The 19,987-nt window shown below is 34.3% G+C and overlaps 1 protein-coding gene across 1 annotated transcript; it reads left to right on the top strand.

Moving 5' to 3' along the window:
- The first annotated feature begins 989 nt into the window (after positions 1–989).
- Positions 990–13,981, top strand: Brd8 (Bromodomain containing 8). The gene is made up of 8 exons (XM_085943363.1): positions 990–1,592; positions 3,339–3,603; positions 4,192–4,873; positions 7,772–8,033; positions 9,040–9,373; positions 10,708–10,912; positions 12,823–12,957; positions 13,567–13,981. Exons 1-8 carry the CDS (start codon positions 1,227–1,229, stop codon positions 13,892–13,894), a joined length of 2,577 nt encoding a protein of 858 aa, XP_085799489.1. The 5' UTR covers positions 990–1,226; the 3' UTR covers positions 13,895–13,981.
- The last annotated feature ends 6,006 nt before the right edge of the window (positions 13,982–19,987 follow it).

The following is a 19,987-nucleotide window of genomic DNA, read 5'->3' as shown; positions in this document are numbered from 1 at the left end:
ACGCGTTTTCTTCATTTGTGCACACACATTATTTAACTTTGACATTTGTGAATCTCTAGGTACCTACATTAATCTACATTTTTTTAACATTTTTACCAATGTGTGTAGTTACTAAACTACTCTCCAGATGTTTTTTTTTAAATTTATTATAGGTGGTTGGGCCATTTATATTCCCATTCCACTCCTTATCTCTTCACCTACCTCTTAATCCCCAGTGTTATTGTTACCAGACAATGAAAAATCAATTACGGGTCATGAGAGACGATGTTACAAAGAACATTCAGTTACATCTCGATAGCGGGCTTCTAATAGCTTTCCTTCGCTTAAGTGATTGACTCAATAGATACAGACTCATTCAGAATCTATCATCATCATTCATACACCCCAACATATAATCCATAAAACTGTGTCACAAAGTGCGTGAGTGTACGAACCGGGTGACCCAAAACAACAATACCGCGCGAGCGAAAGTTGAAACCAGACCACGGAGCCATCATACATCGTCACAAAGGTCAGTGTCTGGCATTCTGTTCCATCGCCCCCACCCCTAGATCCGATCTCTCCGGTCTGCGTACTATGTACGATATAGTACACCCAGAATACTATAATTTGGAATATCGGAAAAAATATGTAAAAAGTACTAAAATTTCAATAAATTGGTGGAAAGTACTAGGTATAATTCCGCAATATAAGAAGATTTGGAGAACTTGGAAAAAAAAAATTCTCGAAAAATGTGAAAAAACCCCATGGCTGGTTTAAAATGAAATTTCTTGAATTCTTCGTTATGGATTTTTGATTGAAAGAGGTACCTAAATAAAAAGAGGCTCGGACTTTCTCAAATTCTCCATTTTTTTTCTGAGACACATAAAACCGATACATTTTCAACAAATGACATCGCGTACTATATTTTGTCCCCAATAATATTGGAGGCTCTGTACTATAACTCCACTTTGGAAATATGGTAACACTGATGCAATACAATAATAATTATAGTCGATAGTACAGCATTTTACCAAACGTCAGTTGTCTGTGTCAACAATAAATAATAGTAAAATCGGGAAACTAAACTACGATAATATTAATGATATTATCATCATTGACTCACGTTTTACGTAACTATTTCACTGGACAGCTTAATATATTGGTTACGTTTATGTAGTATGCTTGCACCTAAGGGCGGTTTGCACTAAGTTTGCGGATTCATAAAGTTAACCAACAATACCACAATGGCATCGATACAAGAGCGTTTACAAATGAAGCGCGTGCCTTTAGACACCTGGAGTACGCGCGAGCAATTATGCCTTGCCTCTTCAGTGGTAAGAAGCGGTGATCAAAACTGGATGTCGGTTTCCAGGGCTCTAAAATCCCTCGGCGATCCCAGCAGGCCAGCGGATTGGTTTTCTCAGAAGAATTGCGCCATACAGTACGGATCTCTGCTAGAGCATGTCGAGACACCCAAAAGGAAGAAGCGAACTACTGAAGGAGTGGCTGAAACTCCTCAAGAGAGCATTTTGAAAAAATTAACACAGGAGCGAATAGCGGAGCTGCAGAAACTTATGACAGAAGCCAGTCATAACTACGCGAAAATTAAGGTTTGTTTTTAATAGAAGTATTTCTTGTATTACTATTACTACATTGTACGAATTCAAGATTATATAGTAACAGCCTCCTTTTATGACAGCACCCATCTGGACATTCTCCGCGCAGTATTGGTTTTAAAACCGACTCGCTGCGCATTTTGGTTTACGTTTACGCCGGATTCTTAGAATTCATTCCTCTACCTTATATACGAGGGTAGTCCCAGAAGTACCCGACTTGATGTATAGATGGCAGTTGTTTCAAAATAATGACTATCCTAGAAAGTACCAAGCTTAAGTTTGAAGTTTGACAACGCCACGTTGTTCAGTATTTGTTTGACAGCCATCAATAGTGAATACTCTCAGTGAATTTGTAAACATGGAAAAAAATTGGTCATCGTTATGTGATACAATACTTTCATTAGAAAGGTTTCAGTCCAACCAATATCAAAGCGGAGCTAGATTCTACTTTGGGGGTGTCTGCTCCTTCGTTTACAACAGTAAAATATTGGGTTTGTTTGTAAAGTTTGAACGAGGCCGTATGAACTGCCAAGACGAACATCGCAGTGGTTGACCAAATGAGGTGACCACGCCAGAAATGGTGAAGAAAATCCACAAAATGGTATTGGTCAACTGAAAGTGCGCGAGCTAGCAGACATGATAGGCATTTCAAAAAGTATTGTACATCGCATATTGACTGAAAATTTGGACATGAGAAAACTGTGCGCAAGATAGGTGCCGCGATTACTCACAATGGAACAAAAAAAGAGTCGTGAGGATGTTTCAATCGAGTGTTTGGCGAAGGTTCACCAGTTTTTGCGTTGATTCATAACCATGGATGAAACATGGGTCCATCACTTCACATCTGAGACGAAGGAACAGTTAAAACAATGGACTGAAAGGGGAGAATTGGCTTCAAAGAAGGCGAGGACAGTTCCATCTGCAGGCAAGGTCATGGCATCAGTTTTTTGGGATGCACGTGGGGTAATTTTCATTGATTATCTTCAGAAAGGAAAAACAATCCGTGTATTATGCGAACTTATTGCAGCGTTTGGGTCATGGCGTCAGTTTTTTGGGATGCGCGTGAGGTAATTTTCATTGACTATCTTCAGAAAGGAAAACAATCAACAGCGTATTATGCAAACTTATTGCAGCGTTTGAGTGATGAAATCAAGAATAAACGGCCGCTTTTAGCGAAAAAGGAAGTTTTGTTTCAAGACAATGCACCAGTTCACGCACCATATTCGCCAGATTTAGTCCCCTCGGATTATTTTCTGTTTCCAAACTTGAAAAAATGGCTCGATGGTTACACATTTGCCAACAATGAAGAGGTGGAGTCTGCGGTTGATGGCTAATTTGAGGAGCTCGACGATTCTCACTATAAACAGGGTATCGAAGCTATTGAACGTCGCTGGGAAAAGTGTATCAAACTAAAAGGAGACTATGTAGAGAAATAAATATATTTTTTCCCAAATTTTTTGTATTTTCTTTGTTAGGTCAGTACTTCTGGGACTACCCTCGTATATGCCATGCTAGCATGAGGGTAATTTAATTTTGAATCCCATTCAAGATCTTTGTCTACCGATATATCATTTTTTCAAATTCCGCTTGTGGTCGGCATCTTAGCCTAATGATTATTTCGAAAAATGAATGTCTCGAGATTCGACATTGGCGAGACGAGATTTCTCGATATTGTGATATATTATAGCAGTTAAACCTCTTTATTACAAATTCTTCATATATTATAGTCTATATATTCAGGAAGAAGTGAAAGAACTGCTGTCATATGATAACACACCCACAAGCGAGGTTAGACTAAGAGCAATGGGCACCGCTCTAGAGACAGAGAGAAGAGGGAGGGAGAGAGAGGCTGCTAAGAGGGCGCACTGGCTGAAAGAGAGAGAAGAAAGACGAGCTCTGCTGGAGAGAGCATGGAGGCGTCCGGACACTGAATCCCCTCACCCTTCACCTCTGCTCACTTCTCTGCTGCAGAGTCCTGCCCCAATGCATCATATACCCACCCCGGGTGAGTGCCTAATCAAACCTGAGTTTGTTTATATTTTAATTCTTTTTGAGATAATTAAAAGCAAAAATTTGAGAAAATAATACTACACTATGGAGTGTGATATAGAAAAAAAAATAATTAAAGATATATCTCATGGCCGAGTAGTCTCCCTAGGTAGTGCTATTGTGATTCAGGAAACCAATTTAGGATAAATGTGGACATGGTGAAATTATCCACCACGGTATTGTACCTCTTACTTTAAATTATGTCATTTGCCTCTGGCTGTACGTTGGTAATATTCCTAATCATTTGAAAGCGGTACAAGGCTCCGAGAATGACACGATCTCTGATCGTTCAATACCACACGGGTTGGTCATGGTTTGACTTGTAACAGATTTAAAATCAGAAATAGGTTTTGTGCATGCGCTAAACGTCAGCAGGCCATCCACAACAGTGGGAACAAGCACTTTATTGTATGTATTGAAAATTAAAAATAAATAAATGAATTTAATGCCAATCCTATGGTTTCAATAAACCCCCTTAAAAAAGTTCATTAGTCTCATTTTATTTTGCCCAAATGACACCCTTATGTTGCATTGGATTTTTCAGAAGCCACAAGTCCTTCATCAGGTGCCCCGACCCTTTCCCTGTTGCTAGAAAAATCAACACCGCCAATACTGACACCCAGCGACGAACCGCCTCTCCTCACGCCCATCTCCAAAAAGAAAGTCTCCAAAAAGTCAGAACTTCAGCTGATAGAGAAGATCAAGTCAGATCTGGTTCAAGAGTTGGAGCAGAAATTCAACGGAGGAGCAATGCCTTCCGAGTCCAACATGTTGGGTATTATTCCAACTCTTCATAATCCTTCAACGCCAGCCATGCATTCAGTCAAAGATGCTCCCAATGAGAACCCCAAATCGGCAGACAAAGGAGATTTCTACGATATCGAATTCAAACAAGAAGACGTTTACGCTTTCTCAGATATTGATTTAGATATTCCACCTGTATCTTCAATGCACAAATCTTCCCTCGGCAGAGCACTTCATGCTGATAAGAATCTATTTAACAAACGAGAGCTGGCATCAAATATTTCTTCTCTGGACGATGTCGCGTCACCGCCTGCCGCCGATTCTGAAGTTTTGAATTCCTTGCTTTCTCTTCTGAGCCCAGCGGAGAACTTAAACCCTGAGGCAGCTATAGCCATTGAGAATGTGAATGAAGCAGGTCAAATTGGCGATGTTAACCTTCGTATGGATGAAATAGCGGCAGTAACATCCTCAACAAATGAAAGGTTAGTAAATGATTTCATTTGGTTATTTCTTATATATCAGGAAAAGATCCTCACTGATCGAATCACATGGTAACTAGACAAAACAGAACGCGAATAAACAGAACATGAAGAAACAGAACAGCCATGGGAAAAATAAAACATTTATTTTTGCCGTATCTATTTATTAATTAAATACTTATAAACCTAAGTTTATAAATGAAATATATGATATACATATTTAATATATATTATAATCGCTGCATGTTGACCATTCGGCGTAAAAACCTCAATTTATCTGCTTGCTTTTGGTAATCATCCACAACTCCACAGAATTAATAAACTCATTATTTCGTTATACCTAGTCTCCCAAGCATTTTTAACATATTAGATTGTTTAAGATGAGATATACCTAGCTTGCCGGCAACACCCGTTTAATTGTGGCTTTCCAGCTGTCACCGGCTATATTGCGCTATATGCAATATTGCTAGCCAAACGACATTGACAAAGGCCAAGTGGGTGGTGGACAAAAACATAGTAGGACAGTTTTACACAATATTTATTTAGCAGCAAAAAGTACATACAACACATATAAGTCAATAGTCACAAAAAAAATAAAGAAAGGTCAAGGCGAAAAGTCAATACAAAATAGCCGCACAAACTTTATGAGAATACCTCTCCCTGACACTAAAGTTATACCAGCGGTAACTGACTGTGGTATAACCATAGATAACAGACGTATATATATGTTACACCGAATGTGCGAAATTGACTATTACATGAAATGGGCAAAATTTTGGCTAATTCATGTAATAGTCAAGCCTGTTGCCTTATTCATGAATTAGGTAATTTTTCTGCTGAGTACATGAATTCGCCACGGTATGGAATTCTTGAACTGTCAACATGACAAGAAAAAGTAAATTTAATACGGATGGTTTTATTAGTTATAATTGGACATAATATAATATTATTATTATTAGGTTAGGTTAGGTTTTGTAATTCTGAATGAAATTATTCAACTGAATGTCCATTTTGAGGCTAGCTATCAAGTGTCAACAAACTATCACAAACATTCAATCGACCATTGCACAATTGATACCCAAGCACGAATCAAATTGCGAAAATACTTTTCAATAAAATTCTTCCGTTATCATATTATTGATTGGTATATTTTTATATTATAATCAATCTCATTTGACACATTTGTTTAGTTGCAAAAAACACCACGGAGCGCGATCATCTATTTTGACCATAGATAATATAAATGTACATTTTGACCAATGCATGAGAATTGATACATTTAGTTTCTTTGCAAAAAATACCACCGTAGCGCTACTATCTAATTTGTCCAAGACATGAAGTAGGCAGAAAAATTACTGCCGATTTCACGCACTCTCCAGATATTTTGTCTAATTCATGAATAAGGCAACGGGCTTGCATTTTTCATGATTTAGGCAAAATTTTGCCCATTTCATGTAAGATTCGTAATTTCCATACAAGAAGATGCCCCTTATAATTGGCACCATCTATTGGCGTGACTAGAAGTTTTGACTATGACAGAACCATAGATCCGAACCCAAAAAAGTATTAAATACTTTTAATAATACTTAAAATAATTTAATACAATTTCGTGTATATAATTATAAATTTTATAATTATAAAAACGAAATTGTGACAAATATGAATAAAAGTCGATATTTCAATTCAGATAGGTACATTTTATTGCAATGATAATCATATTGACAAATTATGAACAATAATATAAATTTATGAGGACATAATTATGTAATAATAATAATAATAATAGTAACGCACTCCCACCATGGAAATTATTTGTCAGCACTTCCTGTCAGATTGATGACTTCATTAATTATTTCATTTTGTGTTTCATTATAAATTTTCATCGTTTGCTGTTATTCTCGCATTCAAAACCCCATGATCGACAACATATTGATGTAGATTCTGAAACAATAAGTTTAAAATGTACTTAAATATAAAATGACAATGGTCGCCATTTACACTTTTGTAAGAATGCGCAAATATAATATAGATATTTTATATAGGTAGGTACGTAATTTACTCAAACTTAATCTTTTTTATATACCTATTCATTTTTTATGTAAATTACAATAGGTGGGTACTATCATTATTTCGATGCCACGACTGCAAAGAAATTTCAAGGGGCATACAAGCGTATAATACCTATAAACATAATATAATAAAAGTAGACTTACCCATTAACTTATTTTATCAGCCATCGGATTGCAAAACCTTTTTATCAATACGGTTTAAAAACGCCGAACAGCAATATTATTCTGACAGTTGACATTATGTCAACTCAAAAAATAATGCAAGACTGCTTTTGTTTTGAAAATATCATGTAGAATTGACATGAAATTTGAAAAGATTGATGGAAAGCTCGAATGTTGATAGGCTGGACCATGGGTGAGCTCTGATTGGTCATTGAAATGGCCTCGTATCATGCGACTTCGTGTGTGACCGTGCTATCATCTATTCTGAAAACTGAGTATTAGGTGGTCACGTTCGCTGTATGGAACTTTCACCCCCCTGGGTATAACGCAACACTGATTCTAACTAATCAAGAAAACTGTCAGCGTCAAAGGTCAGTTTGTGATTGAATTGAGAATGAGACAAAAACAAGCCAGTGTTGTTAAATGAAGTCATTTTTTTTAAATCATTAGGTAATAAATTATTAATCTTTTAACCTTGCCTTTGCGTCTCATAATAATGGTCAGCATGTCATTAAGTGATATGCACGTCATAGGTTCACCATCCTTGCTTCGGTTAAATGCTATTTCTCTCAGCCATGTAATGGCATAGGTTACATATACGTCTTGATTAAATAGGTAACATTTTTATAACCAAAATAAATGAATTGCTGATATCCATAATATATTACAGTGACAATCCTGCTCAATCCTATGACAGCAAGGAAAATATCCTCACTGAGATTCAAATACAGAATCAGCTAATTGATATCAAAGTGGAAAATCCTGAGCCCACCGGGGAAGAGGAAGACAGTGACGGAGAGATGAATCAAAAGGTTTCCGATCTCAAGAAAGATCTGGAAGCCAAGAAATCACATGAAAATCTCTATTTACCTGAAAGTGAAGAAGGATTCCAAAAGCCTGTGGAAGCTGCAACCCTTCATACAAACACCCAGGTCAGTAACTGCTATTATTGATACTGAAAATAATCAACCTCTAATCTGTTTTATTTTTTATTGGCTCTACAATCCAATGTGAATCTTGGCCGCCCTGACAGATCTTTTTGTACAAGAAATGAATGTCAGCCACTTGCTTAACCTATTAGGTCCATGCTCCAGATCCAACCACATATTTAAAAACAACATGTTACTCATGTCTATCAGCGGACACTTTACTATTCCGTATATCGTCGCTTAAGAAACAACACCGCGGAAGTCAATTAATTAAAATTTTCAGGGGCAAACAAAAACCGTCTCAAAAAATTGAAAATTGATACCTTTTAACTTATTTTTTTTTTGTGTTTAGTTAAAAAAATGTTTTTTTTTTTACTTAACTGGTAAAAATTTTAATTAATTGACTTCCGCGGTGTTGTTTCTTAAGCGACGATATCATGTTCCACTAGTCTATTTTTTTACAACGTTTTTATTAGCTCGTATTCTTGTTTGTTCGGTGGTTGTTTATCCAGTACAAATCTTGCAATTGATTTTTAACTAACTTCCCGACTAGTTAGACATTTGAAACTTTTAGAATATAATATCTATATATATATACGATGCCAATCCATTCTTTTAATACTTTTAGCCATCTTTAAGTAGAATTGAATTCATTTTCATTTAATTCTGTTTTGTACGAAAAGTTATTTCAGAAAAAATTCGTAATCCAATCCACTATTATTGGTTGCTAAGGGGGTGGTCCTAGCAACTAAATTATTAATATATACGTGCGTTACTATGGAAATCAAAATGAAATGTCAAAATGACATTTCAGTATTCTATATTTGTTTGTTTGTTTGTTTTTTATTTACTTCATATCAAGTACAAGTTTGAGCATATTGAGCATAATAATTCAACAGAAAATTTTAAAACGTTGTATATCAAAAGTTCTTTTTATCTTGTGATTATTTTCTTATTATGTTACATAGATAAATGATTCAGTTACCTCCAACTTAATTTAATTTTGTAGGAATTCGAAAAACTTGACAGCAAAAACAACCAAGAACTTGTGGAAAAACAAAGTACAGCCCCTGTACAAGTTACGACAGAGCAAAACGCCACTGTAGGTAACGCAGAAATTTACGACGACACTCCAATTGAAGTGATCAAAGAAGATAAGCCTGGGAAGACCAAACGTGACTATTCTCGTAAGAAAACAGAAAAGGACGACAGAGCTCCGTCTCCGCCTAGTGAGGTGGAAGGTGTCGTGTCAAATAAATCGGAATGCAGTGATGAAATCGGGTCTGACAATTCACAAGGGTCCGCTGACAAAAAAGTCCTGAGTAGAAGATTTCGAAATGAAGGTATTGTAGTGGCTAATGTCATAGACAATACATTGCCACAAGTTTATATTTCAACTACATTTATTAGAGAATTCTTTAAATTCTTTATTCAGCAGATGTTTATCATTACAATGCCTATTTTATCATTGAAATAAATATCAACCACAATTAAACGATAGTAGAACTTCAATGACACCCAAAATAGTCTTCTAGATCTAATGCCACACTATGCCAAATGTGATTTAGCATACAAGATGCTACTCAAAACAAAAATAGTAACTTTGTAACATTGTTCTGGAAAAAATATTTTAGATTGCAATGCTCAATTTTCCTCTTTTCTGGTGGATCTCAATCTCTAAATCTGGATAATAATGCTGTGATTACATTATGATGCACGTCTCGTACTGTCACAGTAAGCTGCCGCGCCGCTATGGGATAATAGTGTGTAATGTCGTTTTTCTTGGTATTTAAAATGTTATCAGATTGATGCTCCCATCCCATAACACATTTTGAACCTTCAAACGAACATTGTCAGTAACCAAAATCTGCAGAAATCATCAGAACAACAATGAGGTCACCTCACGCGTACCACACTGCATCGAATGTTTTTTTATAATTTCTTACATGCTTACACATTTTGGACTCGTGTCAAAATCGCGTGTTTTTAGTGGTTGGTACTATGTATTTTCTGTAAGAATGTTGTCTATTATCTATGGTCTGCAGGTTGGGTTCTTTTCAAAATATTATCTATGGATGTCATGTCGCGTGTAATTTTAATGTACGCACACGTAGAAACAGTTAAATTAATTGAAATTAGCATGAATGATTAATGATAATTTAAATTACTAATACATTATAGTTGGCACTCTTCATAAGTGTCATTCTTCAGTGAATTTACAGAGATGGTGATGGTTCAAAATATTCTGCAAAATGACGAAACCATAGACTAAATTTGTCGCACTTTAGAGTCTTTCTGTATTATGATTATAATATCAAATATACAGAACTATGTACATAGTTTTCTTATGTTTTTATGCTGTAGATTAGACTTTACAAGAGAAATATATTTAAAAAAAACATGATTTTGAAAAACCTAACAAACATACTTGCATATTAGAAAAAAAGTTGAATCTAGTGGGACTCATACTCACATCTTTCATTTTCCGGGTGAGTGCTTCCGCCTCTAAGCTAGCAATCCATCTATGATTAATGTGAACTATTTTTTATAAATACGTTTTAATTGAGGTACCTACTTCAAATTCAACCAATCCACTCCGTGATAAAGTGAATGAAATGAGTTTCTGAGGTTTCTCAAAATTAAGAAATATAATATAAAATAATAATTATTGTTTCAGTCAGCGGGTCTCGCTCAGAAAGCCCTGCAACTCCTTTGGACTCACTTCCGGGAAGCCCTGCCCCTCCATCGACACCTCCCCTCATTGCCCTGAACTCTTCCCTCGCTCCTTCTACATCTACTCCCTCCAACCCCTCGCCAGCCCCTACCGAACAGGAACGAGAACATCGTTTATGGAAGAAATCTATTATTCTGGCCTATAACAGGTGAACATATCATTTGCTCATTCATAAAATCGATTAACAACATATGACAATAAGGCGACAACTATAAATTGAGGTGCGGCAGTGGTACAATGTGAGTATTGTGAGATATTAGTACTCCAAACCATTGCACCACAAGTTATAGTTGTTGGTCTCTGTCATAATATTTTTAATGGGGATGATAAAGTATGTATGATCAGTAATTTTACATAGAGAAATAGAAATTATTGTAATCGAGCGTTCTAAAATTGAATTCTTAATGGTGATTATAATTAATACATATTAATGATATGTAATAAAAACTGATTTGAAAGTTTAACTGCACGGTAGCCAATCAAAAATGGCTTTTCTGATGATACGAGGTAGGTCTCGTAGGTCTTGTGTACCAAGCAAAGATGTTGAAAAAATAACTCATATTCATACATAATAATATGCAGATACAACTCTTATATTTTGAAAGTAAAGCTGTAGAAGGCTGATGGTTAAGTTGTTAAAATCATTTGAAGCAAGATTCACACTTGTACTATATAATATATTTGCCAGGGCCACAGTGAGATAAAAATGGTGTGCATTAACGTTTGAAGCCTAAAAAAAGTTCATTATAAAATGACCATTATTATTTCGATCAACAATCACTTCCTGTATCACCCCCGGGTGTAGGATATAATGTACTCAGAATAAGTCGCTCTGTATCAAAGCGGGGGTCGTGAACCTTTTTATGCTGAGGTGCTATAAAACTAAAAAATTATTTGTAATGGGGTGGCGTGCCAAGGGTTTTTTCAAATTAGAAAAAGCATTTTTAGTTTCAACCAAATGCTTTCCATTCAGAATCTCTCCTGAGTAAAAACCAAAAAAAAGGTTTCACTCCGTAAAATTTATTTTTACCTCTGAATTGTTTCTGTTTGGAATGTTCGTTTTCAGCTTTCTTTCAGAAAAGATCAGTTTTTTCACCAGAAATAAATATGTGTCCTGAATCCAAGTTGACTATGCATACACTTTTGCCTTGTGCGAGTCTCATTGGTTCCCTTTAAAATTCCGGTTAAAATTGTAGAATTCTTTAGCATGCCAAACATGCCACACGTGCCATAGGTTGGCCACCACTGTAAAATAGACCGACGCATTCTTAATTATTTATACATATTATTTCCTGTATTATAATAAGTAAATTCTATTTCAGTATAAAAAAAAACGGTACAGTTCGGTTATGAGGAATTCAGCGGAAAACACATTTTTAAAATACCCGATATACTGGATTATTTGTTAGTTTGGGTTGGTTTAGGTTAGGTTAGGTTTACCTAACAAATAATCCAGTATATCGGCTATTTTCAAAATGTGTTTGCCGCTGTATTCCTCATAACCGAACTGTACCAAAAAAACATAGCTGTGATTAGTACTCATTTTTCCCGCATACCTGCGAGTAGTAAAAGGCTTGAAACTCAAGGCTTGGCGTTTGCTGAATCTATTCAGTGTATAAAATCTGCCGAATGAACTCCGCATTGCCAGAGGTATTCCGGCGTAAACTTAGAGAAAAGTTTGAAAACATTTTGAACAATAACGCAGGCTTTGAACTTTTGTGTCAAATTGATAGTTTTATTAATGGAACTTTTGCCAGAAACAATAAGTGCTAACATAGCACCCAAATTCAAATACTGCTCAGTTACCTCAGTGGATGTGGAACGGTCCTTTTCCACTTATAAAAATATTAGTGATCGGAGACACAATCTTACTATCAAACATTTGGAACAGTACCTGATTGTTAACATTTACAAGAGCAACAGAATGTTAAATAATTGTTAATTAATAATTATCGTCGATTTGATTTTGATTATAATTATAATATACTCTTAACTCTCAATTTGTGTCACTTGTTTTCGTCATGTAATGTGTTTTGTTTTATTTATTTTGGTCATCAGGTTGAACACTTTGAAGTATGCCTCGCTCTTCCACCGCCCAATCACCGATGACCAAGCGCCAGGATATAGTGAAGCCGTTCGGAAGCCCATTGACCTATCGACCATACGAAGAAATATTGACCAGGGATCCATCAGGTATGAAATTTTTCATTTACTGAACACGTGTGCTTGTACGTACCCGAATAATGACCGCACTGCTAGATTCATGAACTCACGGGGTGTTTTACGTGGGCGAAGTCGCGCGAAGCATTCGTTGATAAAGGTCTTTAATTTTTGGACAGTACTCGTACATGCAGTTTTGTAAATCTTTCGACGTAATCGGTTTTTTATTTAGCACTAAACTTAAAATTCTGAAGAAAAATTGACAAAAGTATATTTTGTTTATTGAAATTTGAACCTCTCTGTCTCGCTTTAAATATTCTGGTTTTCTTTTCTGTCTTTTAAATCATATAAAGCATCTTTTTTTATATATGTTCAAAAAATCAAATGATTTAAACATATACTTTTTGAGTTATCAGTATTTGATCATTGGAAGTCAATTTAGTATTTTATATACAAAAATTAAGTCAGTCACCAATGGGTTAAGAGAGTGATATCTTATATATGTATGTAAAAATATAATAAAGGCATGTTGAGTGATGTTTTAAAACAATGCAAGTAGTACAGAGTTCACTTGCATGTTATCAAGAGTAGCTGCCACTACTAGTTGTACTATTTTTCAATCCGTATCTTCTCTATTTACAGAACTACTTCGGAGTTTCAGCATGACGTACTCCTCATGTTCTCCAATGCGTTGATGTACAACAGAACCGATCACCGAGTGTACACCATGGCGCAGGACACAATGCGTGACGCCTGCCAGCAACTGGACCTCCTGCTGCAAGCGCAAGGCTACGCCACCAATCAGAACATGGGCATGGGCCTGGGGCTCTCCACTTCGCGAGGCGCCCGCCCTCTCAGACCTCTGGTTCCATCGGCAGGCAGCGCGACGGCCACTAAACGGAAGCGGGGCGGTGGTGCTTCTAGCGGAGATACTCCTGCCTCTAAAAAACGAAAGCCTGACGACGTATGATTTGATTCGTATGCCCAAAGTTTACAATGAATAAGTTTTTACCAATAAATATTTTAAAACTATGTTCGGTTTTTTATTATTGTAATAATAATAATGTAATGTCATTATAGCAAATGAATTGGTGGGACGGGGCTACTTGACTGTGAATGGTGAGTCATATTGCTAAATTTCAGTAGAGACTAATTAATTAGTGACGGAAACAAATTTTTGACAAAATTGTCACACTTTCTAAGAAGTTTGACCGTATTATGGATGGTAGATTGATACAGAGGTAATAGTTAATATTTAGAAGCTATTCACTGTATTAATGCTATTTATTATTAATTTTTAAACATATTAATTAAATTCATTATACGGCAATTGGCAAATAAAAATATTCGGTCTGAGAAATTATTGTACACCCGATCCTCTTTTTGCACGGGGAAGAACGTTCCAAAGATTACCGTGTAAAAAAAGATAAGGTGCCCATACAAAAATAGTAGATAGATTCCATTACTTAAAATCAACTCAAAATACGAAATTCTTGAAACCAAAAGTAAATATACTTACATACAAATAAAAATACATAGTTTTCGATTTAAATTAAATTTAGCATAGAGAAATATATTCATTCAGTGTCGCTACTTGACAATAAACATGCCCGTTTACTGCTGACGTTGACGCCGAAGCACGCGGCGCGTGTCTTGTATCGAACCCGAAGTGACTGACTTGTGGCATCATGTGTGTATGTTTGGGTGGCATCCGGTGACAACAAATGTATGCACCAGTGGCGTGCGGTCCATTGCAACGCAATTTTTTGATAAATATATACAGACATACTTATTTTTATTATTTTTTTTTTTTAAACCGTGTTAAGGCAAAAAAATCAGTGTAAATAAAAAATAATCGGTACTTTTTTAAACAGTGTTATTTCGAAATCTTGCAAAAAGAGGATCGGGTGTATTTCAACAAAAATTAGAGTCCGCATAGTATTTTGTTGTAAATATTATGTTTATATAAAAAATCCAATGAATTCTTAAAATATTTTTGGCCATGTATTTGAGAATTTCAGATCGGAGTCGAAAGCTTTTTTATTTACCATTTACAGTGTAAAAAAATTTGCCCGAAATGTAACAAAATATTAGGTAGGTACCTCTTCCGACTAAAATTTTTCTTGGCTCGCCAATTTTATAGTCTAATTCTAAATTACAGTATTTCACACCAAATTATAATTAATAAGTACTTTTATTAGTGCACTATGTATACCTTTTTTATATCATACGATGAACATAATAGGCATTTGAACAGTATCTTCAAAAGTGACTTCCTATTGTGTCCTATTGAGCATAAATTACTTAACCAATATGTGCTACCGTGCTATGTATGTATATAAAACATGGACCCTTAATAAATGTAAGAGTTAGAATTACGTGACATGAAAAGGTTTATGTTGGGCATAATGCGGAAAGACCACAAAAGAAACAGATAGATAAGTAGACAGACAAGAGTAGGTACGCAATATGTTAGAGGTCATTAAGCAGATGAAATGGCAATGGCAAATGCCATCGTACAGTGGTACCTACCCAAGTGATACTAAACAACCACAGGAACGCCCTAAAACCTGCTGTATAAACAGACTCATAAAGTTTGATGGATATAGGTGGCAGCGAAGAACTAGAGACAGAAGATTGGAAGAAGCTATAGGGAGGTCAATTCAGCAATGGATTGACCCCGACTGATGATAATGATGAGATAATAAGTGCGCAGACCAAAATTATAGTAAAAAATACCATACAGAACGGCAGGCAGCATTGGGCCAAGGTTCAATTTGTTGAAGAATTAGTATGATTTTAAGCAGGCATATGACAGCATAGATCGAGGAAAACTATTCACTGTCCTTCTGGACTTTGAAATCCCACCGAAACTAGTCAGGCTTGTTAGAATTGCACTGCAGGTCATACTCCCAGGTGAAGGTGAATGGCCAACTGACGGAGGGCTTTGAAGTATCTCGGGGTCTAAAACAAGGAGACGGATTGGCTCCCATGCTGTTAATTATATACAATATTACAAAAGAGAACGAGGAACTGGAAGAAATAAAAGCCCGAATAACCACTGCAAATAAATCGTACTTCTCATTGCTGCCCATATTCAAATCCAGAAATGTCCACAGAAAAACTAAGATCCGGCTCTATAAAACCGTCATACGCACAGTCGTTGCATACGGGTGTGAGTCATGGATGCTAAATATGAAGCGCCTAGTTTCAAAAGCCCCTAAGACGGTTTTCATAAAATTTTCAGTTAGATATATATTTTAGAGATATGTTTTTGTCCACTATATCGTCGCTATAGGATTTGTTTCCCGAATAGACCAAATGTCAATTTTACAGGAGACGAAAAACAAATTTCATTGTCGTACATTTAAATATCAGTATATGTATCAATCATTTTTTCTACACTGTATGATTGCAACATTATCTAAGACTAGATTCCAAGAATAATATACTGGTATAAATCATTAAATGCACAGAAAATGCATTTTATTTACAAGTACTCACTGTGGATATTCGGGAATTTTTTAGTGCTCTCTCAGAATAATGGATATTCCGGACAAAACAAGGACGTTCGGGATTTAAGACCGTAGTGTATTGCTGCACGGCCAGCGGATTACTGAGTGGTCAAAAAGTACGCGCCTCAAATGTTATATTTATTTACACAATAATTGTTAATAGTTACTTCTACTATTTAAATACTTAATGATCGTAATTACCCATGTTCGTATGTAATAATAACATACGGCAATCGCTTTTTCGGTTTTTTTCGGATTAAGTAATAAAATAGTTTTTAAGTACTTAATAAACAATTTTTTTATTGAACGAATAATTCACAAGATTTAAGAATGTACCATTCTAATAATTGAACACACATAAAAAATCACTTCTGAGAAAATATATGATAACCAATAGAAAATATCTTTTTGAAAAAAATAAGACACCTGGCAGGAATCGACCCTGCATCTCCTGGGTTTACGCCCCAGTCCACGAATTATCCACTATGCTACGAGGTGACATACTTATGACGACAAACTTTAACTATTGGCCTTTTAATACCTGCTCATCAGCATTCTTCAAAATCAAGCGACTATCGGCGATCGGTGTTTTTTTATTAAATAAAAGTAGGTACCTACTACTTCAATTACTAACCGACGTCACAGATTTCTCCAATATTTTATGATGGTACTTACTCATACTTGCTAACAATTTTATATTAATACTTTTTCCAAAAAAAATCTATGTATAAATATTTGTATATTATTATATCTATATATCTCTATAATTAACAATTAAACTTTTTACAAACCACCAAATAATACTATATATTTACTATTGTAAGGAATAACAACACAAAATAATAGCATGTATAAATTAATTACCATTGGATGCTAATATTGGGTAGGTACCAATATCCAAAGTAAGTATACCTAAATATTCACCAAATAAATAGTTACTAACATACATATTAAATTAAATTAACTATCAACGCATTCAAAAATAAATAATAGCATCGCCTTTATTTTCATAGAAATACCTAGATTAAAAGTGAAGATCTTGGCATAAAAACAGCAAATGTCACAAAACACTTTTTTTTCAGGAGAGGGTAAAAACATAATATCTTGGTTGTCAAAAGAAATTTTATTAATTTGACAATGAGAAATTATAGAGAAACCGTATATGCACTATATAAATGTAAAAAAAATATTAAATTTATTTCGGTTAAATAGATATTTAAAAAAGGCGTGTATTTTTGAAGTAAGTATTAATAGACAATTTTGAAAAGTTTTTAAATTTCAAGTGTCAGAATTTTTAATCATTGGTAAGTATTTATTTCGAAGTGTCAGAATAAGGACGCCAGTTTTAATGTGAAGGGTAAAATAATGTTTAAGCAAGTAATAATATTAAAATATCGGTTGTAAAACTAAATAATCATTATTTAAATTACGCGTGTCAGTAGATAAAACATATATTCATTATAATTATGATAATTTGACAAGTAAACAATTTTATATGGGACGCATAGCAATTTAGGGTTACCATCCTTGCACGTAAAGGATGTTTGTCTATGCTCGCACGCAAAATTCATGAATATTCGGAACAAATAACCATTATTTTGATTATTAAAAGAACACCAACTAAGAAGTAATCGAAGTGCTGCAAAAAGAGCTATAATTATATGAGCGCATCACACATAGAGGACAGAAGATAACCTCAATTCTGATAACTTTAAATCCAAAATATAATAATTTAGTGATGTTTGACGGTTTATAAATATTATGAAAATTAAAAATATACCTATTAAACTATTATTATCTAATTGAAATAACCTGTTTTATAAACTAATTCTATTATGAATAATTTGTCTTCAGTTGAAAATACGTGCAAAATAACTAAGTAGGTAGGTAGTAGCTTAAAGTTAATTGATAGTTAATGGACTATTTCAACCTATATCAATATACTTACTTAAATATTTTTAAAGAAAGTGATATAGAAAAAAATACCTCACTTTAAGGTTAAATTTGATTAAAATGTTATACGGTGAAATATTATTCATTCAACCAAATTTTTCATACCTTTTGAATAAGATTAAAATAGGTAAGTACTTAATATGATTGATCAAACTAAATCGATAATCGAATGAGTTAATGTGATATTAGTATTAATTCAAAAAAAAATATAACCACTTTCGGGTTTGTATGTCGATTATACAATAATTTTATTACTAAAAATCTTTTAGGTAACGAACCTATTTATTGTCGAGACAATGGAGACATACCTATTACCTATTCCATCAAAATTATGGAAATCGATAAATTATACTAAATAATTTTATTTACAAAATACAAGGAATGTTCATTGATCGACAATGGCTAGGCATTTTTTGCTGTGGGGAAATATTGATATATTTTTATAAAATTTACAATAACCTGGTCACACCGTTCACCGTTGACATGTTTACAAGACAAGTGTCCCTTCAAGTTGCCGTGTATTTTTTTTTCGTAAACAACTGAAGTCTGCCGTATTCTTTACTCTTATGTCAAAAATAAGCCTTTAATAAACACATCTGGTGTACCTACCTACCTGTTTTCTAATTTTTTTTTAAATGTTGAAAAATATAATATAATACACACTTACTAGGCATACAACATAATTCTATAATGAAGCATGTATTTTCAATAGTCTTTAACCCAGTGTAGATACCTACTGAAAACAGTTTCTAATAAACATTAATAATTGATTACAAACTAATTTTGTTGTACCCAGAACATAGAACCAACAGTTACAGCTGATGGCTAGAACGATTTTTTTAAGAAACCTGCTCAGAAGATCCATATTGAATTGCGGAGCCACTTCTTTAGATACATTCATTATAATATACTTAAAGAAAAAATACTATTCTAGATTTTTAGTGCTGAGAAGTCAATTGTCATCTGTCAAGGTACTACATAATCGTAGACGATTATGGTTTTAGTCTATGATACAGCATCAACTCGAATATTAGTCTATACTCTATGGTATAACCCTGGTTGGAATGACAGAGAAGAATACTATCTTATTAAATTAAAAAAACGGCCAATTAAATTATTTCTGCCCAAATTTTAATCTATTCTGACACACAAATATGTATACTTAACATTAAACATTTTAATAATTCCCTGTGCTTATTTAAATACTTTCTCATAAATTATTTGAATACTTACCATTGAGCATTTTTTACTTCCTACTGATTTTAAATTATTCCCAAAAATTTATAAAATACTTTTATTATGATACTTCCTATTTTTGAATATTTATACTTACCGAATAATTAGAAGCCTTTAAAAAAGAATGAGTGTGACATTTGCTGTTTTTACACAATTTTTGGACATTTGTTGTTTTTATTGCAAAATTGAAAAGATCGAAATGTAAATAGTATGACTAAAACTATAATTTTATTAAATAAAATAAAGAATATATATTTCTGTTATTTTTTAATCATAATACAACTTTTAATAAGGTTTGGACATATTATTTACCTATTAACAAACGACTTCAATGTTTCTAAAAAATCAAGAATTAAATA

This window comes from Rhyacophila brunnea, unplaced genomic scaffold, assembly GCF_057557595.1.
Source record: "Rhyacophila brunnea isolate RB1 unplaced genomic scaffold, BYU_Rbru_1.0 scaffold_16, whole genome shotgun sequence".
In the NCBI taxonomy this organism is placed as follows: domain Eukaryota; kingdom Metazoa; phylum Arthropoda; class Insecta; order Trichoptera; family Rhyacophilidae; genus Rhyacophila; species Rhyacophila brunnea.
The sequence above is the reverse complement of the archived record's forward strand: the minus strand, read 5'-3'. Positions and strand labels throughout refer to the sequence as shown.